The sequence below is a fragment of the Odocoileus virginianus genome, chromosome 19 (assembly GCF_023699985.2).
Source record: "Odocoileus virginianus isolate 20LAN1187 ecotype Illinois chromosome 19, Ovbor_1.2, whole genome shotgun sequence".
NCBI lineage: Eukaryota > Metazoa > Chordata > Mammalia > Artiodactyla > Cervidae > Odocoileus > Odocoileus virginianus.
The window spans coordinates 24,491,620-24,511,976 of NC_069692.1; the positions used below are offsets into that span (position 1 = coordinate 24,491,620).

A 20,357-nucleotide genomic window follows, 5' to 3' on the forward strand; every position below is an offset into this window, starting at 1 on the left:
GGACTCCATGGCTTGGGCTGACTAGAGAAAAGGCTATGTATGTGAAAAGCAGAAGAAAAGAAAGGGTATATATATACTTTAATTTTACTCATTTAGGCTGTGCTGGGTCCCTGATGCTTTGCGCGGGCTTTCTCTAGCTGTGGCGGACAGGGGCTATTCCTGATTGCGGTGAGCAGGCTTCCCACTGAAGTGGCTTCTCTTGTTGCAGAGCGTGGGCTCTAAGCACGCAGGCTTCAGCAGCTCGCACGCAGGCTCGGCAGTTGTAGATCACGGGCTCCAGAGCACAGGCTCAGCAGGTGTGGTGCACAGGCCCAGCCTCTCCGCAGCATGTGGAATCTTCCAGGACCAGGGATTGAATCCGTGATCCCTGCCTTGGCAGGTGGACTCCTAACCACTGCGCCACTAGGGAAGTCAGTAATGTATTTAAATACTGGATTATCCTTATTACTTTAAGTAGACCAGTTTCTTAATATTAGCATGTGCTCTAATTAACAAACAGATACAGCACTTAAAATCCATTTGTCTAATTCCGAGATCTCCTTTAAATGAAAGTAGACATTAACAAAAAGCAGAGAGCCTGATGCACTGTTAATACTCAATAATGCAACTGAAAGTTGTACAAAAGTATTTTTTGGTGGAATTAAGAACTGAAGATAATATGGCTGGGTAGCCACTTAAGGGCTATTTTTTTAAATTCTGAGATTTATAATATATATGTAAATTTCATCTGTACAATTAAAACTAATTATAAAGCAACCCTCTATATTACCATCCTTGTCAAGAAAGGACCACCGGCATGCCAGAAGCACCTCATCTGTCCATCCTTAATAATAACTCCATCTCCCTCTTAGAGGTAACCTCTAACCTAACTTTTTCCTTGCTTTTCTTGTTAGTTTTACCATTCATGCGTGCGTGCGTGCTAAGTCACTTCAGTCGTGTCCAACTGTTTGCAACCCCATGGACTGTAGCCTGCCAGGCTCCTTGGTCCATGGGATTCTCCAATCACTCATGCATAAATCCCTAAATAAAAAAATTAAGTTTTTCCTCTTTTGAGACTTTATGTGAAGTGGACTTGGGCTTCTCTTGTGGCTCAGACTGCAAAGAATTGGGCTGCAATGCAGGAGACCCAGGTTCAACCCCTGGGTCGGGGAGGGTGGAGATCCCTTAGAGAAGGGAATGGCTAACAAATCCAGGATTCTTGCCTGGAGAATTCCGTGGACAGAGGAGCCCAAGGGCTACAGTCCATGGGGTCACAAAGAGTTAGACATGACTGAGTAACTAACACTTCACTTCAACCCTGAATATTCACTGGAGGACTGATGCTGAAGATGAAGCTCTAATACTTTGGCCACCTGATGTGAAGAGCCGACTCACTGGAAAGGACTCTGATGCTGGGAAAAATTGAGGGCAGGAGGAGAATGGGTGACAGAGGAAGAGATGGTTGAATGGCATCACTGATTCAATGGATATGGTTTGGGCAAACTCCAGGAAACAGTGAAGCACAGGGAAGCCTGGCCTGCTGCAGTCCATGGGGTTGCAGAGTCTGACATGACTTAGCAACTGAATAACAACAATGAAGGGACTCACATGGCAGGTGCTATTTGTGTTGCTTCTTTTGTTCATCACTGCCTATGAAACTGATCCATGTTGTCTATAGCTGGAATTCTCTCATTTTCCTGGTTTAATATTATGAATATTCTTAGAGAATTTATCCATTCATGTATTGATGAACACTTGGCTTTTTATTCCTAATATCATGCACAGAGTCAACATGTTTTAAAATAAATAATTCCAGTGCCAAAGAATGTTCTGCCCATGTCCTCTTCTAGGAGTTTTATGGTTTCAGATCTTACACTGAAGTCTTTAATCCATTTTGAGTTTATTTTTGCATATAGTTTGAGGGCATGAGGGTGTATTCTAATCTCCTTGTTTTACATAGCTGTCCAGTTTTCCCAGCACCACTTATTGAAGAGATTTTCTTCTCTCCGTTGTATATTCTTGCCTTCTTTGTCATAGATTAATTGACCATGGATTTATTGCTGGGCTCTTTACTCTGCTCCATTGATCTCTGTGTCTGTTTTTGTGCTTGTACCATGGCTGTTTTGATTACTGTAGTTTTATAGCATAGTTTGAAGTTTGAGAGGCTGATACCTCCAGCTTTACTCTTTTTTTCCCAAGGTTGCTTTGGCAATTTGGGATATTTTGTGGTTCCATAAAATTTTTTGTTGTTCCACAGAATTTTTTCTAGTTCTGTGAAAAATGTCATAGGTATTTTGATAGGGAACGCATTAAATCTGTAGGTTGCTTTGCATCTTTGTATCTGTTTCCTAAGGCAAAAGAAATAAAAGTGAAAACAAATAGCCTAATTAATCTTAAAAGGTTTTTTGCATAGCAGTGGAAACCATCTACAAAAATAAAGAGACAACCTACTGAATAGAATAAAATATTTGCGAATGATATGACTGACAAGGGGTTAATATCCAGAACATATAAACAGTTCATACAATTCAGTTTCAAAAAACCCCAAACAACCCTATCAAATGGGTAGAAGACCTTCATAGACATTTTTCCAAAGAAGATATACAGATGGCCAACAGGCACAGGAAAAGATGCTCTATATCACTAATCATTGGGGATTCCCTGGTGGCTCAGGAGGCAAAGAATTTGCCTGCAGTGAGAGGAGTAGGTTCGATCCCTGGGTCAGGAAAATCCCCTGGGGAAGTGAATGGCTACCCACTCCGGTATTCTTGCCTAGAGAACTCCATGGACAGAGGAGCCTGGCGGGCTACAGTCCATGGGGTGGAGAAATATAAATCAAAATGATTGATTCATTGAGATATCACTTCACATCAGTCAGAATGGCCATCATCAAAAAGTCTACATATAACAAATGTTGGAGAGGGTGTGGAGAAAAAAGAACACTTGCATATTGTTGGTGGGAATGTAGCTGGTATAGCCACTATGGAGAACAGTATGGAGGTTCCTTAAAAAACTAAAAATAGAACTACAACATGATCCAGCAATTCCACTCCTTGGTATATGTCCAGAAAAAAAGCAAAAACACTAATTCAGAAAGATACATGTACCCCAGTGTTCAAAGCAGCACTATTTATAATAGCCAAGATATGGAAGCAACCTAAGTGTGCATCAACAGATAAATGAATAAAGATGTAGTGTATGTGTGTAAAGGTGTGTGTGTGTGTATATATATATATATATATATATATATATACACACACATATATATATATACATACACACACACACACACATATATATATACATATATATATATATATATATATAAAGAGATGTAGTGTATATATGTGTTTATGTAGTGTATATGTGTAATATTCCATTTTGAGAATATTGAGAATATTGGTTACCATAAAAGTAACCACCATGGATATGGCTTGTTTCATTGACTTAGCTTTGAAACTTAAGAATGGTCAGCAACTGCAGTTTAGAAAATCTTGACAGTCAATATTCATCTCTCAATACACACTCAGTCATAAAGAAGAACGAAATACTGTCATTTGCAGCCATGTGGATGGACCTAGAGAGTATTATGCTTAGTGAAATAAGTCAGAGAAAGACAAATACTGTATGTTACATTTATATATGAATCTAAAAAATAATACTAACAAGTGTATATAGCAATACAGAGAGAGATTCATGGATATAGAAAACAAACTGTGGCTACCAGAGAGGAGAGGGGAAGCAGGGGAGGGACAAGGTAGGGTATAGGATTAAGAGATACATACCACTATGTATTAAAAAAAAAAGGATATATTATATAGCACAGGGAATTATAGCCATTTTCTTGTAATAACTTCTAATGGAATATAATCGGTAAGAATACTGAATCACTATGCTGCACACCTGAAACTAATATACTTTAAATCAACTATAATTTATTTTAAAATATAAAAAAAATAAAAAATGGTAGGTAGCATACATACTTTACTTTTATATAACAATAGTGAACATCTTAAAGATGCTGGTAAAACTAGAGCAGTAAGTTTAAAAAATTTATGTTGCAGGATTCAAGTCCAATTTCTACTTGACATTACTGTCTTCAGAAAATTATATGGAAATGCCCCTAAACTGTCTGATCATTCTCTTACCAGAGAGAATGCAAGGCAATTTCCCTAAACCTGGTAAAGTAATAGTTGCTTTCATTATAAACATCAGAATGAGTTTTATATTAAATTCAGAAACTGAATTTCAGCAGTTGAATTCTGATTTCTAGTTCAAACAAAGTTACACCTTTCATGCTTTAAAAGTTCTCCCATAATCGCAGAATTTTTGGTAAAAATGTTACAACTCTATAAATTTTCTTTCCAGCTAATTCCAGATTTTAAGAAAAATTGATCATAATATCTAAAAGCAATGACAAATATCATTTTGTTAAAACTCTCTGAATCTTTGCTTGGGCAGATTTCTTAGGCCATGCCATTTTCTGTGAAATGAATGGGTTACTCTCTATTCCACCAAAATGAATATGGAGTATCAATGTAATTATAAAGATACATTTGCACAATAATACTTCATTTGCATTTCGTAAGATTTCAGGTCCTTATTCAGTGTGCAGTTTAACAAGCTAAAAGTAACCACCATGGGGATGGCCTAACTGTTTCCTTGGCTTAGCTCTGAAACTTAAGAATAGTCAGCAACTGCAGTTTAGGAAAATCTTGACAGTTAATATTCATCTCTCAATTATCCCCAGAATTTGATATAGTTCCTGAATGAAAACTTTTACTGAATTTCTCTTCTATTACTTCTGTGTTTTTGAGTTTGGAGGCAAATCTTATTTTATGCTGGAAATGGTTCTTCCTGCAAATGGTCTGATAATCACTGTATAATTCTTTTTACTTGTTAAATCTGCCCCCCAAAAAATCACTTTCCACAAAATCTTGGTCAATCCATGTAAGGTTTGAGATGAAAATTTACTTAAAGACTACTAACAACAAGCACAAATTATTTTCATTATCAATATTTAAGGCCACACATGTGCCAAGTAATGTGCTAGGTGGCCCTGGGGATAAAAGGTATGATGAGATAAAGTCCCTGCCTTCACAAACAAGAAACAACCTGTGAACAATTACAGAGTATTTTAAAGACTACAACAGAAGGGAAAAAAAAAAGACTACAATAGAGGCCTGTGACGGGAAGGGTCTGTCCTTGAAAGGTATCTCCAAGGAGGCATTTTTAATAGTCACATTGGTAGTTTGAATAAAATATTACTGTCAAAACAGTACAAGAATGTTTACTGAGTTTAATATGCATACCTAAAAAAGGTATGCATTTCCTTTTACATTTTTAATTTCAAGTTTTTCCTTTTACGTTACCAATTTTCTTACCACACTTGTTTTTAACGATGTTAATGATAAACTAAAGCTAAATGTTTAAATAGTTCTAATAAGACTTTCCAGCTTATCTTTTTTAACAACCCAGTTGAGTGAAAGTTATATGAAACAAATAGAATATTTACAATTTGGAATATATTGATAAATATAATTGAGAATCCATGTAACCAAGCATTCTGTTTGTGCTCTATGTGTTATAATCAGTCAAGAAAATAAATGTTTTAATGACCTACTATGTATTGTCTTTCCTAGATGAAAACTTCTCAGTTCCTCATAATAAAAGGGGAGTTCTTGGAATGGTCAACAAAGGCCGTCACAGCAATGGGTCACAATTCTATATCACACTACAGGCTACTCCGTATCTAGATAAAAAATATGTGGCTTTTGGGTATGTGCATTTTAAGTTTGCTTATGTGATATTTATATATGTTAAAATGTGGTTCAAAAATATTTGGGTGAGTATTGTACATAGTCTACGAGTAAACTAAAAACAATTAAAAAACAAAAGTAATACAAATACTATAGACAAATATATTTAGAAATAAGTATTTCATGAGAAGCTTGCTTGGAGAAGGAAATGGCAATCCATTCCAGTATTCTTGCCTGGAAAATTCTGTCGACAGAGGAGCTTGGCAGGCTACAGTCCATGGGGTCGCAAAGAGACAGACATGACTGAGCGACTGAACACACAAGAAGCTTGTTATCTATTAAAAACACAGAAACTATTTAGCCATCACAATGTTCTGTGCATCCATTCATCCATCCTTTTGTGGGTCTTTAGCCTCAAGGATACTGTCAATTAAAGTGAATAATACCATAGCTCTTAATAATGTATATATATTTAGATGCAGAAGTGAGGCAAAGCCATTTAAGGAACTATCCATGAACACCGTGAAAAGAAAGATGACAGTCATCCAAGTTACAAGTAACTTTTTGTTACTGAGCAGTTTAAACTGTGGAACGTGTATGCATGCTTAGTCGCTCAGTCATGTCTATCCAATTCTGAGACCCCACGAACTGTAGCCTGCCAGTGTCCTTCATTCACGGGATTCTCCAGGCAAGAACAGTGGAGGGGGTAGCCATTCACTTCTCCAGGGGAATCTTCCTGACCCAGGGATTGAACCTGGGTCTCCTGCATTGCAGGTAGATTCTTTACCATCTGAACTACCAGGGAAGCCCTTAAAATATAGAAATGTCTCAGGTAATAATTATTAGAATATTATTAGCAAGATGCATATAGGCATGTGGACCTAAAATGAATGGTGATGATACTATTATTTATCACTCCTGTGTTTCATATCTCTATTTGATTACTGAAATGAATATAAGTTGAAGCTTACTTAGTCTTTCCTGAAATGCTGTATAAAGTGTCAGAATGTTTCTGAATATTTAGATTATTCCAGCTACTCCATAGGGATAATTACTGACCCTTCATTCCAAGGAAAACTTCCAGGCCAATTTTAATTTTAAGCACAATTATTCCTTCAGGGTAATGTGGATGATATTTCCAGGTTGAAAAAGTATAAAATAAAGTATATTTTCAGCCAAAGGAGATTTCTTTAAAAAGGTAATTTTAACAGCTACATAAGCTAAAATAATGCATTTTCCTCCATCTTCCCTGGATTTAATCAACTATATTCTGATTTTGAAAATGCATTTTTCAGTATTTTTTAAGTCCAGATAATTCTCACAATTTCTTAGATCTTTTAAATATCTTCCTGTCATCTTCTGGTAGTATCACTGCCCTCAACCTATACTTAGATGATTCTTTATATCCTTCTGAAAAGAATCTTTCTCAAACACAGACTGTTTTGCAACATTACTGCCTCTTTCACCATCTCCACCCCCAGATGCATACAGCATCAGCATACAGTTCAGAGTGGCATTTTAGGTCCTCCACCCTCTGGCCCCCCATCTTTTTTCAGCCTTCACTGCTGCTGGCCTTCTGACCTATTCATTCAACTAGCATTTTATTAGGCTCCCACCAAATGCTAGCCCCAGTGCTCAGTCCCGGGGAAGGAGTGGTGAGGCACAATTTCTGCCTTCAGGGAGCCTATAATATGTTAGAAAACCCAGCAACCGTGAGACGGTGAACCATGCGACAGCAAGCTCTGTAAAAAGTGCGCTGGGAATACAGAAGGGAGGGCAAGGCAACAAATACCCTCCAGCTCCCTAGTAAAAGCCAACGCAGATCCTTACAGGACGGTAGTGAGTAGAGGAGTGTTTGGTCTCCTTTTGATGATTGCTTTTCCCATGTGATTCATCTTTGGGGGAATCTCTCCCCTGAATCATTATCACCAACACACTGGCCTCAGAGAGGCAGCTGCACCACTTTATTGCTCTAGCCTAAGGATAATCTCATTTTTTTCCCCCTGAAGCCTCCAAATAACAGCTGAGTCTGGGCTGAACTATTTAAACAAGACCTTGAGAAGGTTAAGGGAGAAGCAGAAAAGTAATACCAGTGTAGGCAACTAGATAATCCAACAAAATAGAACCAACTCCTTCAGAGATATCCTCCTTCCCTGCTGTGGGGCTGCTTTTTCTTCCCTGTCATCACAGAGCACCCCCAGCTTCATCTGAGCTTCCAGAAGCTCAGACATGGCTGGCAAAGTCCAGAGAGATACAGAAATTTCCTCTCCCATTTGAGATAGACCTCCATCCAAGCTCTCGTTTCTGGTATATTACCTTGCCTTGTCTTCAGAAGGATAACACTGGGAATGCCCTTTGGGGAGGCTGTGTCAACCCACAGCCGGTCTTGTTGATGCCCTTGCCCAGTGGTTTCATGGGGAAAGAATATCAAAATACAAGTCCATTCACACAAAGGTAGAAGGGATATATGTTGGGAATAGTGCTAGGGAGGAATTAATTGCACTATAAGGGACCCCTAAAGTGGGGAGGAGTCATAGAAAGTTTCATGAGAAGGTGAAATGAGGACTGAAAGTCATAGAGAAGTTAGGCAGATAGAGCACACTGGACATCAAAATGAGTAAAATCAATTTTGGAAGGAATGAAGAGCCTTTGCAGACGGACCTGAGGAGTAAGGAGAGTGTCCTACCTACCAGTCACTTAGCCTGGCTAGAGCTCAGTGCCCAGGGGAAACGGAGAGAGCGGTGGCTGGAGAAGATGAGACGGCCAGGGCCCAGCTCTCCCAAGGGCTGCTGAGCATGGACCCCCACCTGAAGGCCCTGGGAAGCCAGGGAAGAATTTTAAATTAGGAGCAACATGACCAGGTTTTCATTCTGAAAAAAAATATCTTTTGAGCAGAAGTGAGGGATTAATTAGCAAAGGATGAAAATGAAGGGAGAAAGGCCAGTTAACAAGTGATGGTAACAGCAGGCCATGAAGTTTTCATTTAAGGCACTGGAAGTACATATGAGCAGGGGATAAATGAATACAAATTCAAGAGGTATTTGGAACTTAGATTCAACAAGACTTTATGACTATTTAGATGGTGGTGGTGAGGTTATGGGAAAATTCTAGAGCAATGATACCTAATAGAACTTTCCACAGAGATGGAAATATACTAGGATCAGTGCTGCCCAATATGATAGCCCCTAGCCATATAGAGCCACTGAGCAGTTGGAATGTGGCCAGTGCAACTGAGGAACTATATTTAATTAAATGTAATCACCACCTGTGACTAGTGGCTACCATACTGGGCAGTGAAGAGCTGGAGGAACGCCGAGGATTTTGGAACTGGTTGGATGGTTGGTGCCATTCACTTCAGCAGAGAATACAAAAAGGAAGATATGGGAGAGAAGACCATGAATTCAAAATGGACAAGTTATGCTTCAAGTGAGGACAGCTCTATGACAGGCAGGTGGCAACACCTCAATACCAGAAGTAAGGGATTCAAGCTGGGCCAGGGCTGGAGATGTACATTTGGAAGCTTTGAACATGGCAGCTGAGCTGCAGCCAGACCCAGAGTACCATCCCTCCCAGAACACCCTCTGGGCCTCTGCTTGTCTTGTTACTTTCTGCCTTCCTTCAGTCTGCCAAAATCCCATTCAGGGCTTAGGTCACAAATCCCCACCAACTACCAAAATCAAACTGCATCCTTGTCCTCTTTGGCATAGTGTGAACAACTGGAAATAGGGGCTGGGCCTCACTTACCTTGTGCCCTAACACCTGGAGAGGTGCATACAGTAGGTGCTCATTCCATGTCTATGAAACCAATTTGGAGACTAGGCTTCACATCCTCTTTGGACAAAGGTGAGTCTGTCCATTTCTTCCCTGCTCTCTATCTTGAGAATATACTTTTTGTCCTGCTCTGTCATGTTTTCTAATTGGGATGGAAAAAATACACCCCTCCACCAAAAGAAAAAAAGAGAGAGATGACTAGCACATGGTCAGTGTCAGCACTGTGTCCCCATAAAGGATTGTGAAATGGAAATCACCCCTTCTCCTCAACCGCTGCCTCAACCCAAACCCTGGCAGGGGGCATAGTCCTATGTTTAGGGCTGACTCTGGCCCCTGCTGCCTTTTTTTTAGTTGCGAGAACCATCAGATGTCTAGTCCCACTCAGGGAGTTCTGGCTTGTGGCCACTGAATGAGTACAGAGACTCAAACTAGCGCGGCTTTGGGCTGCCTTTAATTCATGTGTTCAGTGGATGCCGATGAGGTGCCTCCTCTGTGCCAGGCACTGAGCAGCAATAAGCGACAGCATGATCTCTGCCCTCAGGGGAGAATCAGAAATTAACTCATGAAGCATAGAAACAAGTGTCAAACTTATCCCTGATCACTCCTACAAAGAAGGGGAACTTGATCTAAGTAGGGTGGGGAAGCAGGGTAGTGTCTAGGAAACATCCCCTATATATGACATCCCACCCGCTATACACGTGACATCACAGCCACTCAGCGAGTGGCTGGGTGAGAGCCGAAGGCAGGCAGAGGGGGTGGGAGGCAGGACAAGGCAGACAGCCGTGGCAGGAAGGGCACATGGGGGGCTGAGGTGCTGCCAGCTGGTCCAGCTGGTGCCGAGAGCGAGGGAGCATGCTGCAGGGCGCCCTCAAGGGAGCGGGGAGGTGGGTGATGGTAGAGACCTTCGGTCTTTAGCCTAAGGATAATGGGAAGTTATTGAAGTGGGGAGGTGAGACTACATTAGCATTTTTAAAAGATCACTCTGGTGGCAGGGAGGATAACAGACTGAAAGAGACCCGGAGCAGGTGTGGAGAAACTGACAAGAGTACACACATCTAGAGCAACTCAAGATATTTATGACTGAGGTTAGTTTAATTTGTAGCCTTGGCTAAGCTAGACAGGACTCAATTTAGGAATGTAAGGTATACGTGAAACTTGACAGGTTTTTTTTTCCATTTTTTTTCTCTGACATAGGCAACTGATTGAAGGAACAGATGTTCTTCATCAACTAGAATCGGTTCCAACAGAGAATGAAAGACCAATACAAAACTGTGTAATTACTGACAGTGGAGAGCTTTATGCCTGACTTTCCTATCAGTATTTTCTGACAGTTTTATTATTATATATCTGATCAGCTGTTTCTAGATTTAATTAAATGGTGCTTGATAAAATTTAATTTGAAAGCTGTGGCAGATGCTGTAGGGTAGCTCTCCAACACCCACTCCCTCCCCATTTTCCTTTCTTATCTAAAGCAAAATACACAATTTTCCAGCTTTCTTTGTGTCAGGAGTAGCCATAAGATACTGTATCGGCCAGTCAGACAGGAGTAGGATGCCAGTGGTCCTGCCCCTTCCCTCCTATCCAGTCTTGAATGCAGAGAGGCTGGAGCCATGAAGGAAAGGCTAAGAGAACCACAAAGATATTAGCTCCAGTTCTTGATCTGTAAGGACCAATACCAGCACCTATTTATGTCTCGACTTCTTACTATATGAGACAAATAGACTACTGTTTGTTGGTTGGTTGATTTTGTTACTTGTAGCCAAAACCATTCTTAACTTAGCAGCACTACTTAATGGCCTTGAATCCTAAAACATTTGTAACTATAATAGAATTATGTTGCTGTTTATAATTATATTTCTCCCATAAGAAGCTTGGTAAATAATCAAATATGAGAGGCAACAGAATAAAATTCATTGTAATATTTGTTTATAACAAAGCATTCAGAAAAGGGTATACACTTTGGATGTTTTTATGCGTAAAATGCTTGTCTCTGAGTCATACCAACCATGTGAAAACCAGGCACTTGAGTTACAGTCCCTATGGTGGTAGATTCCTGAGATGCTATTGAGATCCAGTTTTATCAGCTGCTCCTTAAGCTGCTGCTGTTAAGTCACTTCAGTCGTATCTGACTCTGTGCGACCCCATAGACGGCAGCCCACCAGGCTCCACCGTCCCTAGGATTCTCCACGCAAGAACACTGGAGTGGGGTGAAATTTCCTTCTCCAATGCATAAAAGTGAAAAGTGAAAGTGAAGTTGCTCAGTTGTATCCAACTCTTCGCGACCCCACGGACTGCAGCCCACCAGGCCCCTCCGTCCATGGGATCTTCCAGGCAAGAGTACTGGAGTGGGGTGCCATTGCCTTCTCCAGCTCCTTAAGCTAAGAGCTGTCAACTAGGGAACTTTTTCAACACAGGTGGCTGGAACGTATCCTTGAGCCACAGTCTCTAAACATGGGACACAGATCCTTGGAATGCACGCAGCTCTCTCCCCAGAGGTTCTTATTTAGTTGCCTGAGCACTGGTCACTTGGGAATCACTGCAAGACACAAGCGGCAAGTCTCAGCCCCTCCTTGGTTAGTGCACGCTGTCTGCGTCGGTGGTGACCACTGTTTGCACCACCGCTGCCACACTACTGCTCTGCCCAGAGCCACCACACTTTTCTTGCGCCTAACTGAAGGTTTGTCTTCCAAGAGCAATCTCTCTCTGAGCCAATCTTCAGGAGACAGCCCTCTAGTTGACTTGGGTTTTGCCAAAGGGAGGCCAAGGATTTAAAAATTTTTTTTTAGTTTGAAATGGTTATAGATTCACAGGAAACTGCAAAAATAGAGTGGTCCTGTGTACTGATCACCATTTCCCCAGAGGTCCTATCTTTATGAGTGAAAGATGCTCATTTGTGTCCGACTCTTGGCGACCTCATGGACTGTAGCCCACCAGGCTCCTCCATCCATGGGATTCTCCAGGCAAGAATACTGGAGTGGGTGCCATTTCCTTCTCCAGGGGATCTTCCTGACCCAGGGATTGAACCTGCGTCTCATGCATTGCAGGCAGATTTTTTACCATCTGAGCCACCAAGGAAGCCCATCTTATACTAAAGTACAATATTAAAACCAGGCCATTGACAGAAGAGTTGTCATTTTATCCTGTGTAGATCTGCATGACTGGCACCACAATCAAGACACAGAACTTTTTCAGCACCACAAAGACCTCCCTTTGCTAGCCCTTCATAGTTACACCAACGCCCCTGCTTCCCGCCATCCCATTCTGCCAACCGGTATCTATGGATCTATCCATCTGCCTCTCTCCCCCTCCCTCTCTTCCTTCCTAATAACAGCTTCACTGCTACTGTGATGGGGCTCCATCCTCAGCTCTGAGGTGGATGAGGAAGACGCGTGCTGCCTGTGTCAGACTGTCAATGATCTGGGGGTTGCAGAGTACGAAGAATGTGTGTTCTGGAACCAGAGAGCCAGAGTTAGAGTCCTGGCTCTGCCCCTCCCTCGCTGCATGAATGTAGGCAAGAACTTCGCTATCTTTTTTGCCTCATCTCAAAACAGTAGAACCTACCACACAGGGCTGCTCTGAGGGTTCAGGGAATCAGTACTTTGCAGACAGGATCTAGAATACTAACTGTTATGCTATAAGTGCTCAACATATGTATGATTGATAAATTCCTGGTGTATGACCTTCAGAGTGTTGTCAAGGAACTTGCATTTTAAAAAACTCCTCAAAGACTGATTAACAGCAGATTTGGAAAACACTGAAGAGGCGGTATCTCCTTTTTCTCTACTCTGAGGACTTGCCCCCTACCTAAGCACCCCAGCTCTTTGTATTTGGAGGGGTTCCTCCGGTCACACTGGTGACACCTCAAACAAAGGGGTGCTGAGCTTGCCATAGAGAGTCTCAGCAACTCCTGAAGCATGTGATAAATCAAACTGACGCTGTGCAAAAGTCCTGGTTAAAACAAATTACAAGCATTAGTCATGTAATAAGCAGCAGCAGAACAATTCTTACTGACAGCGAGAATTAAGCATCTAATATTGTCAAAGAACTGGGGTATCGGCATGGACATAAGAAACTCTTTATTTTTCAGTTTAGCTGCAATGTAAAGGTAAAACCCCAGTGACCATCTAAAGGACGGCAAGTCCACGGGCCCTCTGCTCTCACTCCCCACTTGCAGGGTGTGTGGAAACTTTAATCACAGATCTGTACATGCAGTGGTTCTTATTATCATCATTTAAAGGTACACACACTGATACTTCTGTATTAGAATATATTCTCTCTTAGAATGATTTATATGTTTAACCATAACATTTGGAGAAACTGTTACAAAGGACACAAGCTTATCCAACTAACTCCAAATATAAGACTTTGATTTAACCAAACTGAAAAGATTTTGATTTGCTTAAACAGAAGGAATTCTAAATTTTTCCAAGTCCAAAAATACAAGAGTAAGGGCATTCTGATGATTTTATACAAAATGCTAGTTATGCAACCTTGTCCTAATTGCTGATATGGCAACGGCAAGTACATATGCTGTATCTTACAGCAAGCCATGTTGATAAGCAGAGTGTGGTATCTGTTCATTTTGGAGGGGGAGATTTGAGATAAACGTTTAAAGTTCTAACCTAAAGAACATGTTTTCCTCAACTCCAAACAATGCCAGCTATTTGTTAATGAATGAATAGGCTGGCAACCTCAGGATTCCATGCTCAAGAGTATTTACATTTTGTATATATTTAAAATCAGGTGTGTTTGTTTTAGTCCCAGTTAGTTAGCAAAATGGTGGCCAAATCACTTAACTTTGCATTTTCTTCATTTGTTGAAAGAAGTAAAGAAGCTTGTCAGCTCCCCTCTGGCTCTAATACTGTGGTGGTTCCCTGAGTACATTTACATGATAAATAACAACACTATAATTTACTTTTGGGCTTCAGTTTCATTAGTAAAATCGGGGCACATCTCATAATGGCTTGAGGATTGAGCTAATTTGTGAAGACACCTCTAATGATGCTTGACATAAAGCATAAATTCAACGAAAGCTGGTTTCCCTTCTGGAATGTCAACCCACAAAAACCAGAGAAACTGCCACTGGCAGAACATTATTATCATTTCAAGAACAACAAATCCCTGTTACGCTCAGGGTTAGCTATTCTCACGAACATACTAATTTCCAATTGACTGAATTAACTCAAAGGTATATCCTCAAAATTAAAATCAATCTCTATCAACCTGTGATAGTCTCTCCCTCATGGAAACTCACTTTTTAAACTACTATATTGCTTATACCATCCACTACCCTTCCCAAATGGAATCATGCCTTAAACTAGCAAATCTAGTCAGTCCATATCTCCAGTAAGTTTCATACATCATACAAAATATTTGTAACAAACTCAGTAGTAACACAACATGAAGTCTGACACTTGAAAGGGGGCTTTAAAAATGTGATGAATCGTAACTCCTTCAGTGTGCATCAAAATGCTGGAGCCTATAAAACCACAGATTCTTGGGCCTCACACCAGTCTCTGGTTCAGTGGATTAGGAGTGAGTTGGAGAATTTGCATTAACATGTTCCAGGTGATGCTGATCTGGAGACCACACATTAAGTACCACTGGGGACTTCCCTGGTGGTACAGTGGACAAGAATCTGCCTGCCAAAGCAGGGGACACGGGTTCAATTCCTGGTCCAGGAAGATCCCACATGGCGCAGAGCAACTAAGCCCGTGTACCACAACTACTGAGCCAGCACACTTAGAGCCTGTGCCCTGCAACAAGAGAAACCACTGAAATGAGAAGCCTGCACACCGCAAGGACGAGCAGCCCCTGCTTGCCGCAACTAGAGAAAGCCCACTCGTAGCAGCAAAGACCTAGTGCAACCAAAAATAAAAATTAATTAAAAAAGAACCACTGGACTGTACTGAAGTCATAGATACACGAGAGACTTGGGGCATACAAGTATGCAGAACAAAGATAAAAGTTACTAAACACTGAAGTGTGACAACAGAAAAGAATGAGAATTCCCTGCTAGTCCAGTGGTTAGGACTCCGGGCTTCTACTGCAGAGGGCTGGGGTTTGATCCCTGGTCATGGAACTAGGATCCTGTAAGTGGCATGGCCAAAAAAACCCCAAACCACACACACACACAAAGAAAAGAATGAAAAATGATAAGACAAGAAACTGCTTTTATCAAGGCAGAAGAGAGGGATGCAAACACTAGCCGATCACAGGGGACAGCAACTAGAGGCCTGATGCAGGGTCCCAGAGCTCTTGGATGGGTTGGAGGTGAGCCCTCCATTGGTGGAGAGGCAACGGGGCCAAGTGTGGTTAGAGAAGGGGGGTACCCTTGGGCTGCTCAGGGTAGTGCCCTTCACCATTCAGAACAGAATCACTTGAGTATTTTTAAGCAGAATATGCATCAGGGTGAGTTGTGGCTGAAAAGCAGCACTCCAAAATTAGGGTTAGTTCAGTTCAGTTGCTCAACTGTCTGACTCTGCGACCCCACGGACTGCAGCATGCCAGGCTTCCCTGTCTATCACCAACTCCTGGAGCTTGCTCAAACTCATGTCCATCGAGTCGGTGATGCCATCCAACCATCCCATCCTCTGTCGTCCCCTTCTCCTCCTGCCTTCAATCTTCCCCGGCATCAGGGTCTTTTCTAATGAGTCAGTTCTTCGAAACAGGTGGCCAAAGTATTGGGAGTTTCATCTTCAGCATCAGTCCTTCCAATGAATATTCAGGACTGATTTCCTTTACCACTGACTGGTTTGATTAGGAGGAACACAAAGATGCCTGGACACAGGAGAAGGTAGCAAGTAATGCTGGGTATCAGAAAGCTGCCTGAGTATAGTTCAGCTTGAACTTTGGGGTTGTTCCTAAGGAATGAGTTTTGTTTTTTTGTTTTTTAGTTCTACCATTTTATTGCTACCAACCCATCTCCCTCCACCCTCATGCACACATGCTCAGTCATGTAATCCCATGGACTGCAGTCCGCCAGGCTCCTCTTTCCATGGACTTTTCCAGGCAAGAATACTGGAGTGGGTTGCCATTTCCTTCTCCAGGAATGAGTTATTAACAAGACTTTCTCTGTTTCCTAAAGGACTGAGAGATATAATGGGAAAAGTTCTAGCCTGCCCAGGATTTAAAGCAGTATAGAAAAAAAAATAAATGCATCTCAAGTGCCAGTCTACAGAGAACCTAGGCTGGGCTCCAAGATTCCTGCACATCCAGGAGTTTTGTATTGTTTGTACCCCAACCTTACATACATTTGTAAAACAAGTAAAAACCCAAACAAACAAAAAATTCACAACATGTCCTGCTCGATGTAATTTTGTAGAGGATTCACCCCTACATACCGCAGCCACTCAGGAGGGTAGAATAGTTCTCCGTGGGTTAAAGTGTAAAGCAGTCTTCTTAGACTTTAATAGGTGTATGTTTTGATCTGCATATGGAACAAAAATGCAGACTGTGATTCAGGAGGTTTGAGGTGAGGCTTGACATTCTGCGCTTATAACAAGTCTTCAAGGGCCATGAATGGTACAGGTTCATGAGCCACACTTTGAGAAGAAAGAGTAAAGCAGTGCTTTGCAACCTAAGCTGCAGAATAAAAACATCTGCAGAGCTTTTAAAACTCCTGATACCCGAACTTCATTCTGCTTTTCAAAACTTGCTAGTGGTTCTTATGTGCAGCCAAGGTTGAGAACAACTGCTAGAAAATGTAATGCTTCCCCATGAAACCCTGGAACAATTATCAAAGCAATATCCACACAAAGTAGAGAGCATCTCTAATATTTTATCACCAACTCTAATCACAATGTTAACATTAAGAATCTGAATATAGAGTTTTAGCTCACTATTAATTTTTGACTTATTACAATCCTTCACAAAATTTGTTGAAAGTTAAGGTTTAAAACATGTTAAAACTGTATTATATGCATGTAAATCAATGAAGTTGGAACACTCCCTCACACCATACACAAAAATAAACTCAAAATGACTTAATGTCATGACACCATAAGACTCCTAGTAGAGAACATACGCAAAACATTTTCTGACATAAACCGTAGCAATGTTTTCTTAGGTCAGTCTCCCAAGGCAATAGAAATAAAAGCAAAAGTAAACAAATGGGACCTAATAAAATATATAAGTTTTCGCACAGCAAAGGGAGTCATAAACAAAACAAAAAGACAACCTATGAACTGGGAGAAATTATTTGCAAACAAAGCAATGGACAAGGGCTTAATTTCCAAAATATACAAACAGCTCATACAACTTAATAACAAAAAGAATGAACTGCATCAAAAAATGGACAGAAAACCTAAATAGACATTTCCCCAAAGAAGACATACAGATGGACAACAGACACCCGAAGAGATATTCAACAATTACAGAAACATAACTAACTATTACAGAAACATAAATCAAAACTACAATGAGGTATCACCTCATACCGGCCAGAATGACCATTATTAAAGTCTACAAATAACAAGTGCTAGAAAGGGAAAAAAGGGAACTCTCCTACACTGTTGGTGGGAAAGTAAACCGATATAGCCTCTATGGAAATGGTATGGAGGCTCCTTAAGAAACTAAAAATTTAACCGTAAGATTCAGCAATCCTACTCCTGTGCATGTAACTGCAGAGAACTGTAACTAGAAAGGATACATGCACCCCACTGTTCAGAGCAGCACTATTTACAACAGCCAGAACATGGAAGTAACCTAAATGTCCCCTGACAGAGGAGTAGATAAAGAAGACATGGTGCATAGATCTATTAATACAATGGAATATTACTCAGCCATAAAAAGAATGAAGTAATGCCATTTGCAGCAACATGGATGGACCTAGAAATTATCACACTAAATGACGTCAGGCAAAGACAAATATCATGTGAGATCACTTACATGTGGAGTCTAAAAAATTGTACAAATGACGTTATTTACAAAATGAACTCACAGACATAGAAAAGAAACTTATGGTTACCAAAGAGGAAGGGGTTTGGGCAGATAAACTGGGAGTATGGGATTAACACATGCACACTGCTACATGTAAAAGAGATAAACAAGAACTTAGTGTATAGCACAGGGAACTATAAAAAATATCTTGTAACAAACTATAATGGAAAAGAATAAGAAACATATATACATATATATGTATAATTGAATCACTTTGTTCAGTGAAAAAGCACAACGCAGTAAATCAACTAAATTTCAATTTTTAAAAATCCTGTATTTTAGATGCCAGTCCTTGATCTGAAATGGTGAAAAAAACTTTTGTTGAAGTTCTTGATCTAGCTCAACAGATGCCATGTAAAAAAAAAAAATTAAAAAGAAAAAAAACTGGTGATGCTTTTCTAGTCTTAATTCAAGAAAGTAAAATGTCCCCCTAAAAAGACTAACAAAAATGTGAGGACAAGAGGCACACCGAGATGGCAACTTTTAAAACAATGGCCTCCACAGTGAGGTGTGTTCATTTTAGCTTGTAAACAAGACAATCCATCGAGCTATTGGAAGAAAAGAGAATTTATATTTTTAACCTTAAAAATAATAACGGTTGACTAGTGGCCTTCATTTGCTCTAGAGTCAGGTTATGCTCTAAATAAACACCGTGTGAGGGATATCCTAAGAGAAGAGATACCTTTTTTTGTTTGAAGACGGATGAGGCCTCACTTACTTGGCTGTACTCTGATGCTTCTTGCCATTGGTTGGATCAGTCAAAAACTGAGTTTCCTGTTTACATCCAAGCAAATCTCCAACTAGCGTAGTTGATGGAACAAAAGTTCATAGTCGGGAGGGTACTGATTGGATTTTAGGGTTGAGTTAGGAAAGACTTCAAGTTTAGATTTTAAAAAAAAAAATGCATATGCAGTCTTTTTCGGGGTTTGCATAGCAAAGCAGATCTCACAAAAGCAACTGATGTCCTATTATTTTAAAGGGTTAATGTTTGTAAGAAAACTAGAGGATAAATACAAATAGTTGAAAATAAGAGTTAAATAGAGCTTTTATGACCGAACCTTAACCACTTATCAAGCATGGCTGCACTTGTATATATTTTTGTGAGACTGGACATCAGATGGCGCTCATCCTCACTAAAAGGCTGAGCCGTGATAGGCAGTTTGAAACACAGCCCTGAGGCTAAGCAACTGCGCCTTTCGGTCACGTCTCTTGAATCTCGGGTGTTTTCACCTGTAAAGTGGGAGTGGGAACAGACCGGATGAACCTCCGACCCATGCTGTCTTTGATTCTTCGACTACAAAGGTGGCACTGACTAGCTGTTTCTACCACTGGCTGAAACCCCCACGATTTCAGGGTGAGAAAGCGTGACAGAAATAGTGTGCGGCACCGGCAGACTGCTTTAGGTGTTTCAGCCGCTCTCACTACGTGGGCGGCGGAGCACAAACTCCTTAAACGCGTGGGGTCTCCATCTCCCTGGGGTGTCCAAACACAAGGTTACTTTCAGCGAAATCGACTTTCAAGGGGTAATGCACGGGTCCTACGAAGGATACCTATGCAAGCACGCTGGGAACGCCGGAGGACAGTAAAAACTTAACTCTTGCCGGGGTTCTAAGCGAAACGCTCGGAAACAACTTCCGCCCAGCGCGAATCCGGCCGGGAAGGCACCGCCCCAGAGGTCACATGGGGCCTAGCAGGTCTTTCGCGAGGATGCCGTCGCCACGTCATGTAGGTTGTTCCGAGTCGAGGTGGGATCCTTCTCTATTGCAGGAACGAGAAAAGCCCAGCGCGCCCTGTGTGGCAACCTGAGGGCAAAGTAAAGAGTTTCCCGTATTTGGCCAGTTTCTTCGATTGGCCAGTACAGTCTGCTGAGAGAAAACCTTTCCTCGGTTTCCTCTCGGTTCCTCCATC

The 20,357-nt window shown here is 41.1% G+C and overlaps 1 protein-coding gene and 1 long non-coding RNA gene across 7 annotated transcripts in view; one reads left to right on the forward strand and one right to left on the reverse strand.

Moving 5' to 3' along the window:
• Positions 1-11,457, forward strand: part of PPIL6 (peptidylprolyl isomerase like 6) — a 35,852-nt gene extending 24,395 nt beyond the window's left edge. For 2 of the 6 annotated variants that reach the window (XM_070449984.1, XM_070449985.1), the window contains exons 7-9: positions 4,044-4,160; positions 5,622-5,757; positions 10,704-11,457. In XM_070449984.1, the coding sequence (XP_070306085.1) occupies positions 4,044-4,160; positions 5,622-5,757; positions 10,704-10,815 (365 nt within the window). In that variant the 3' untranslated portion in view covers positions 10,816-11,457. The other 4 variants (XR_011481904.1, XM_070449986.1, XM_070449987.1 and 1 more) reach the window with 4 other exon arrangements.
• Positions 1-20,319, reverse strand: part of LOC139029695 (uncharacterized) — a 29,535-nt gene extending 9,216 nt beyond the window's left edge. Inside the window, exon 1 of the long non-coding RNA XR_011481905.1 lies at positions 19,168-20,319. This is a non-coding gene — a long non-coding RNA (uncharacterized lncRNA). The remainder of the gene's footprint in view (positions 1-19,167) is intronic.
• Between the last annotated feature and the right edge of the window lie 38 nt (positions 20,320-20,357).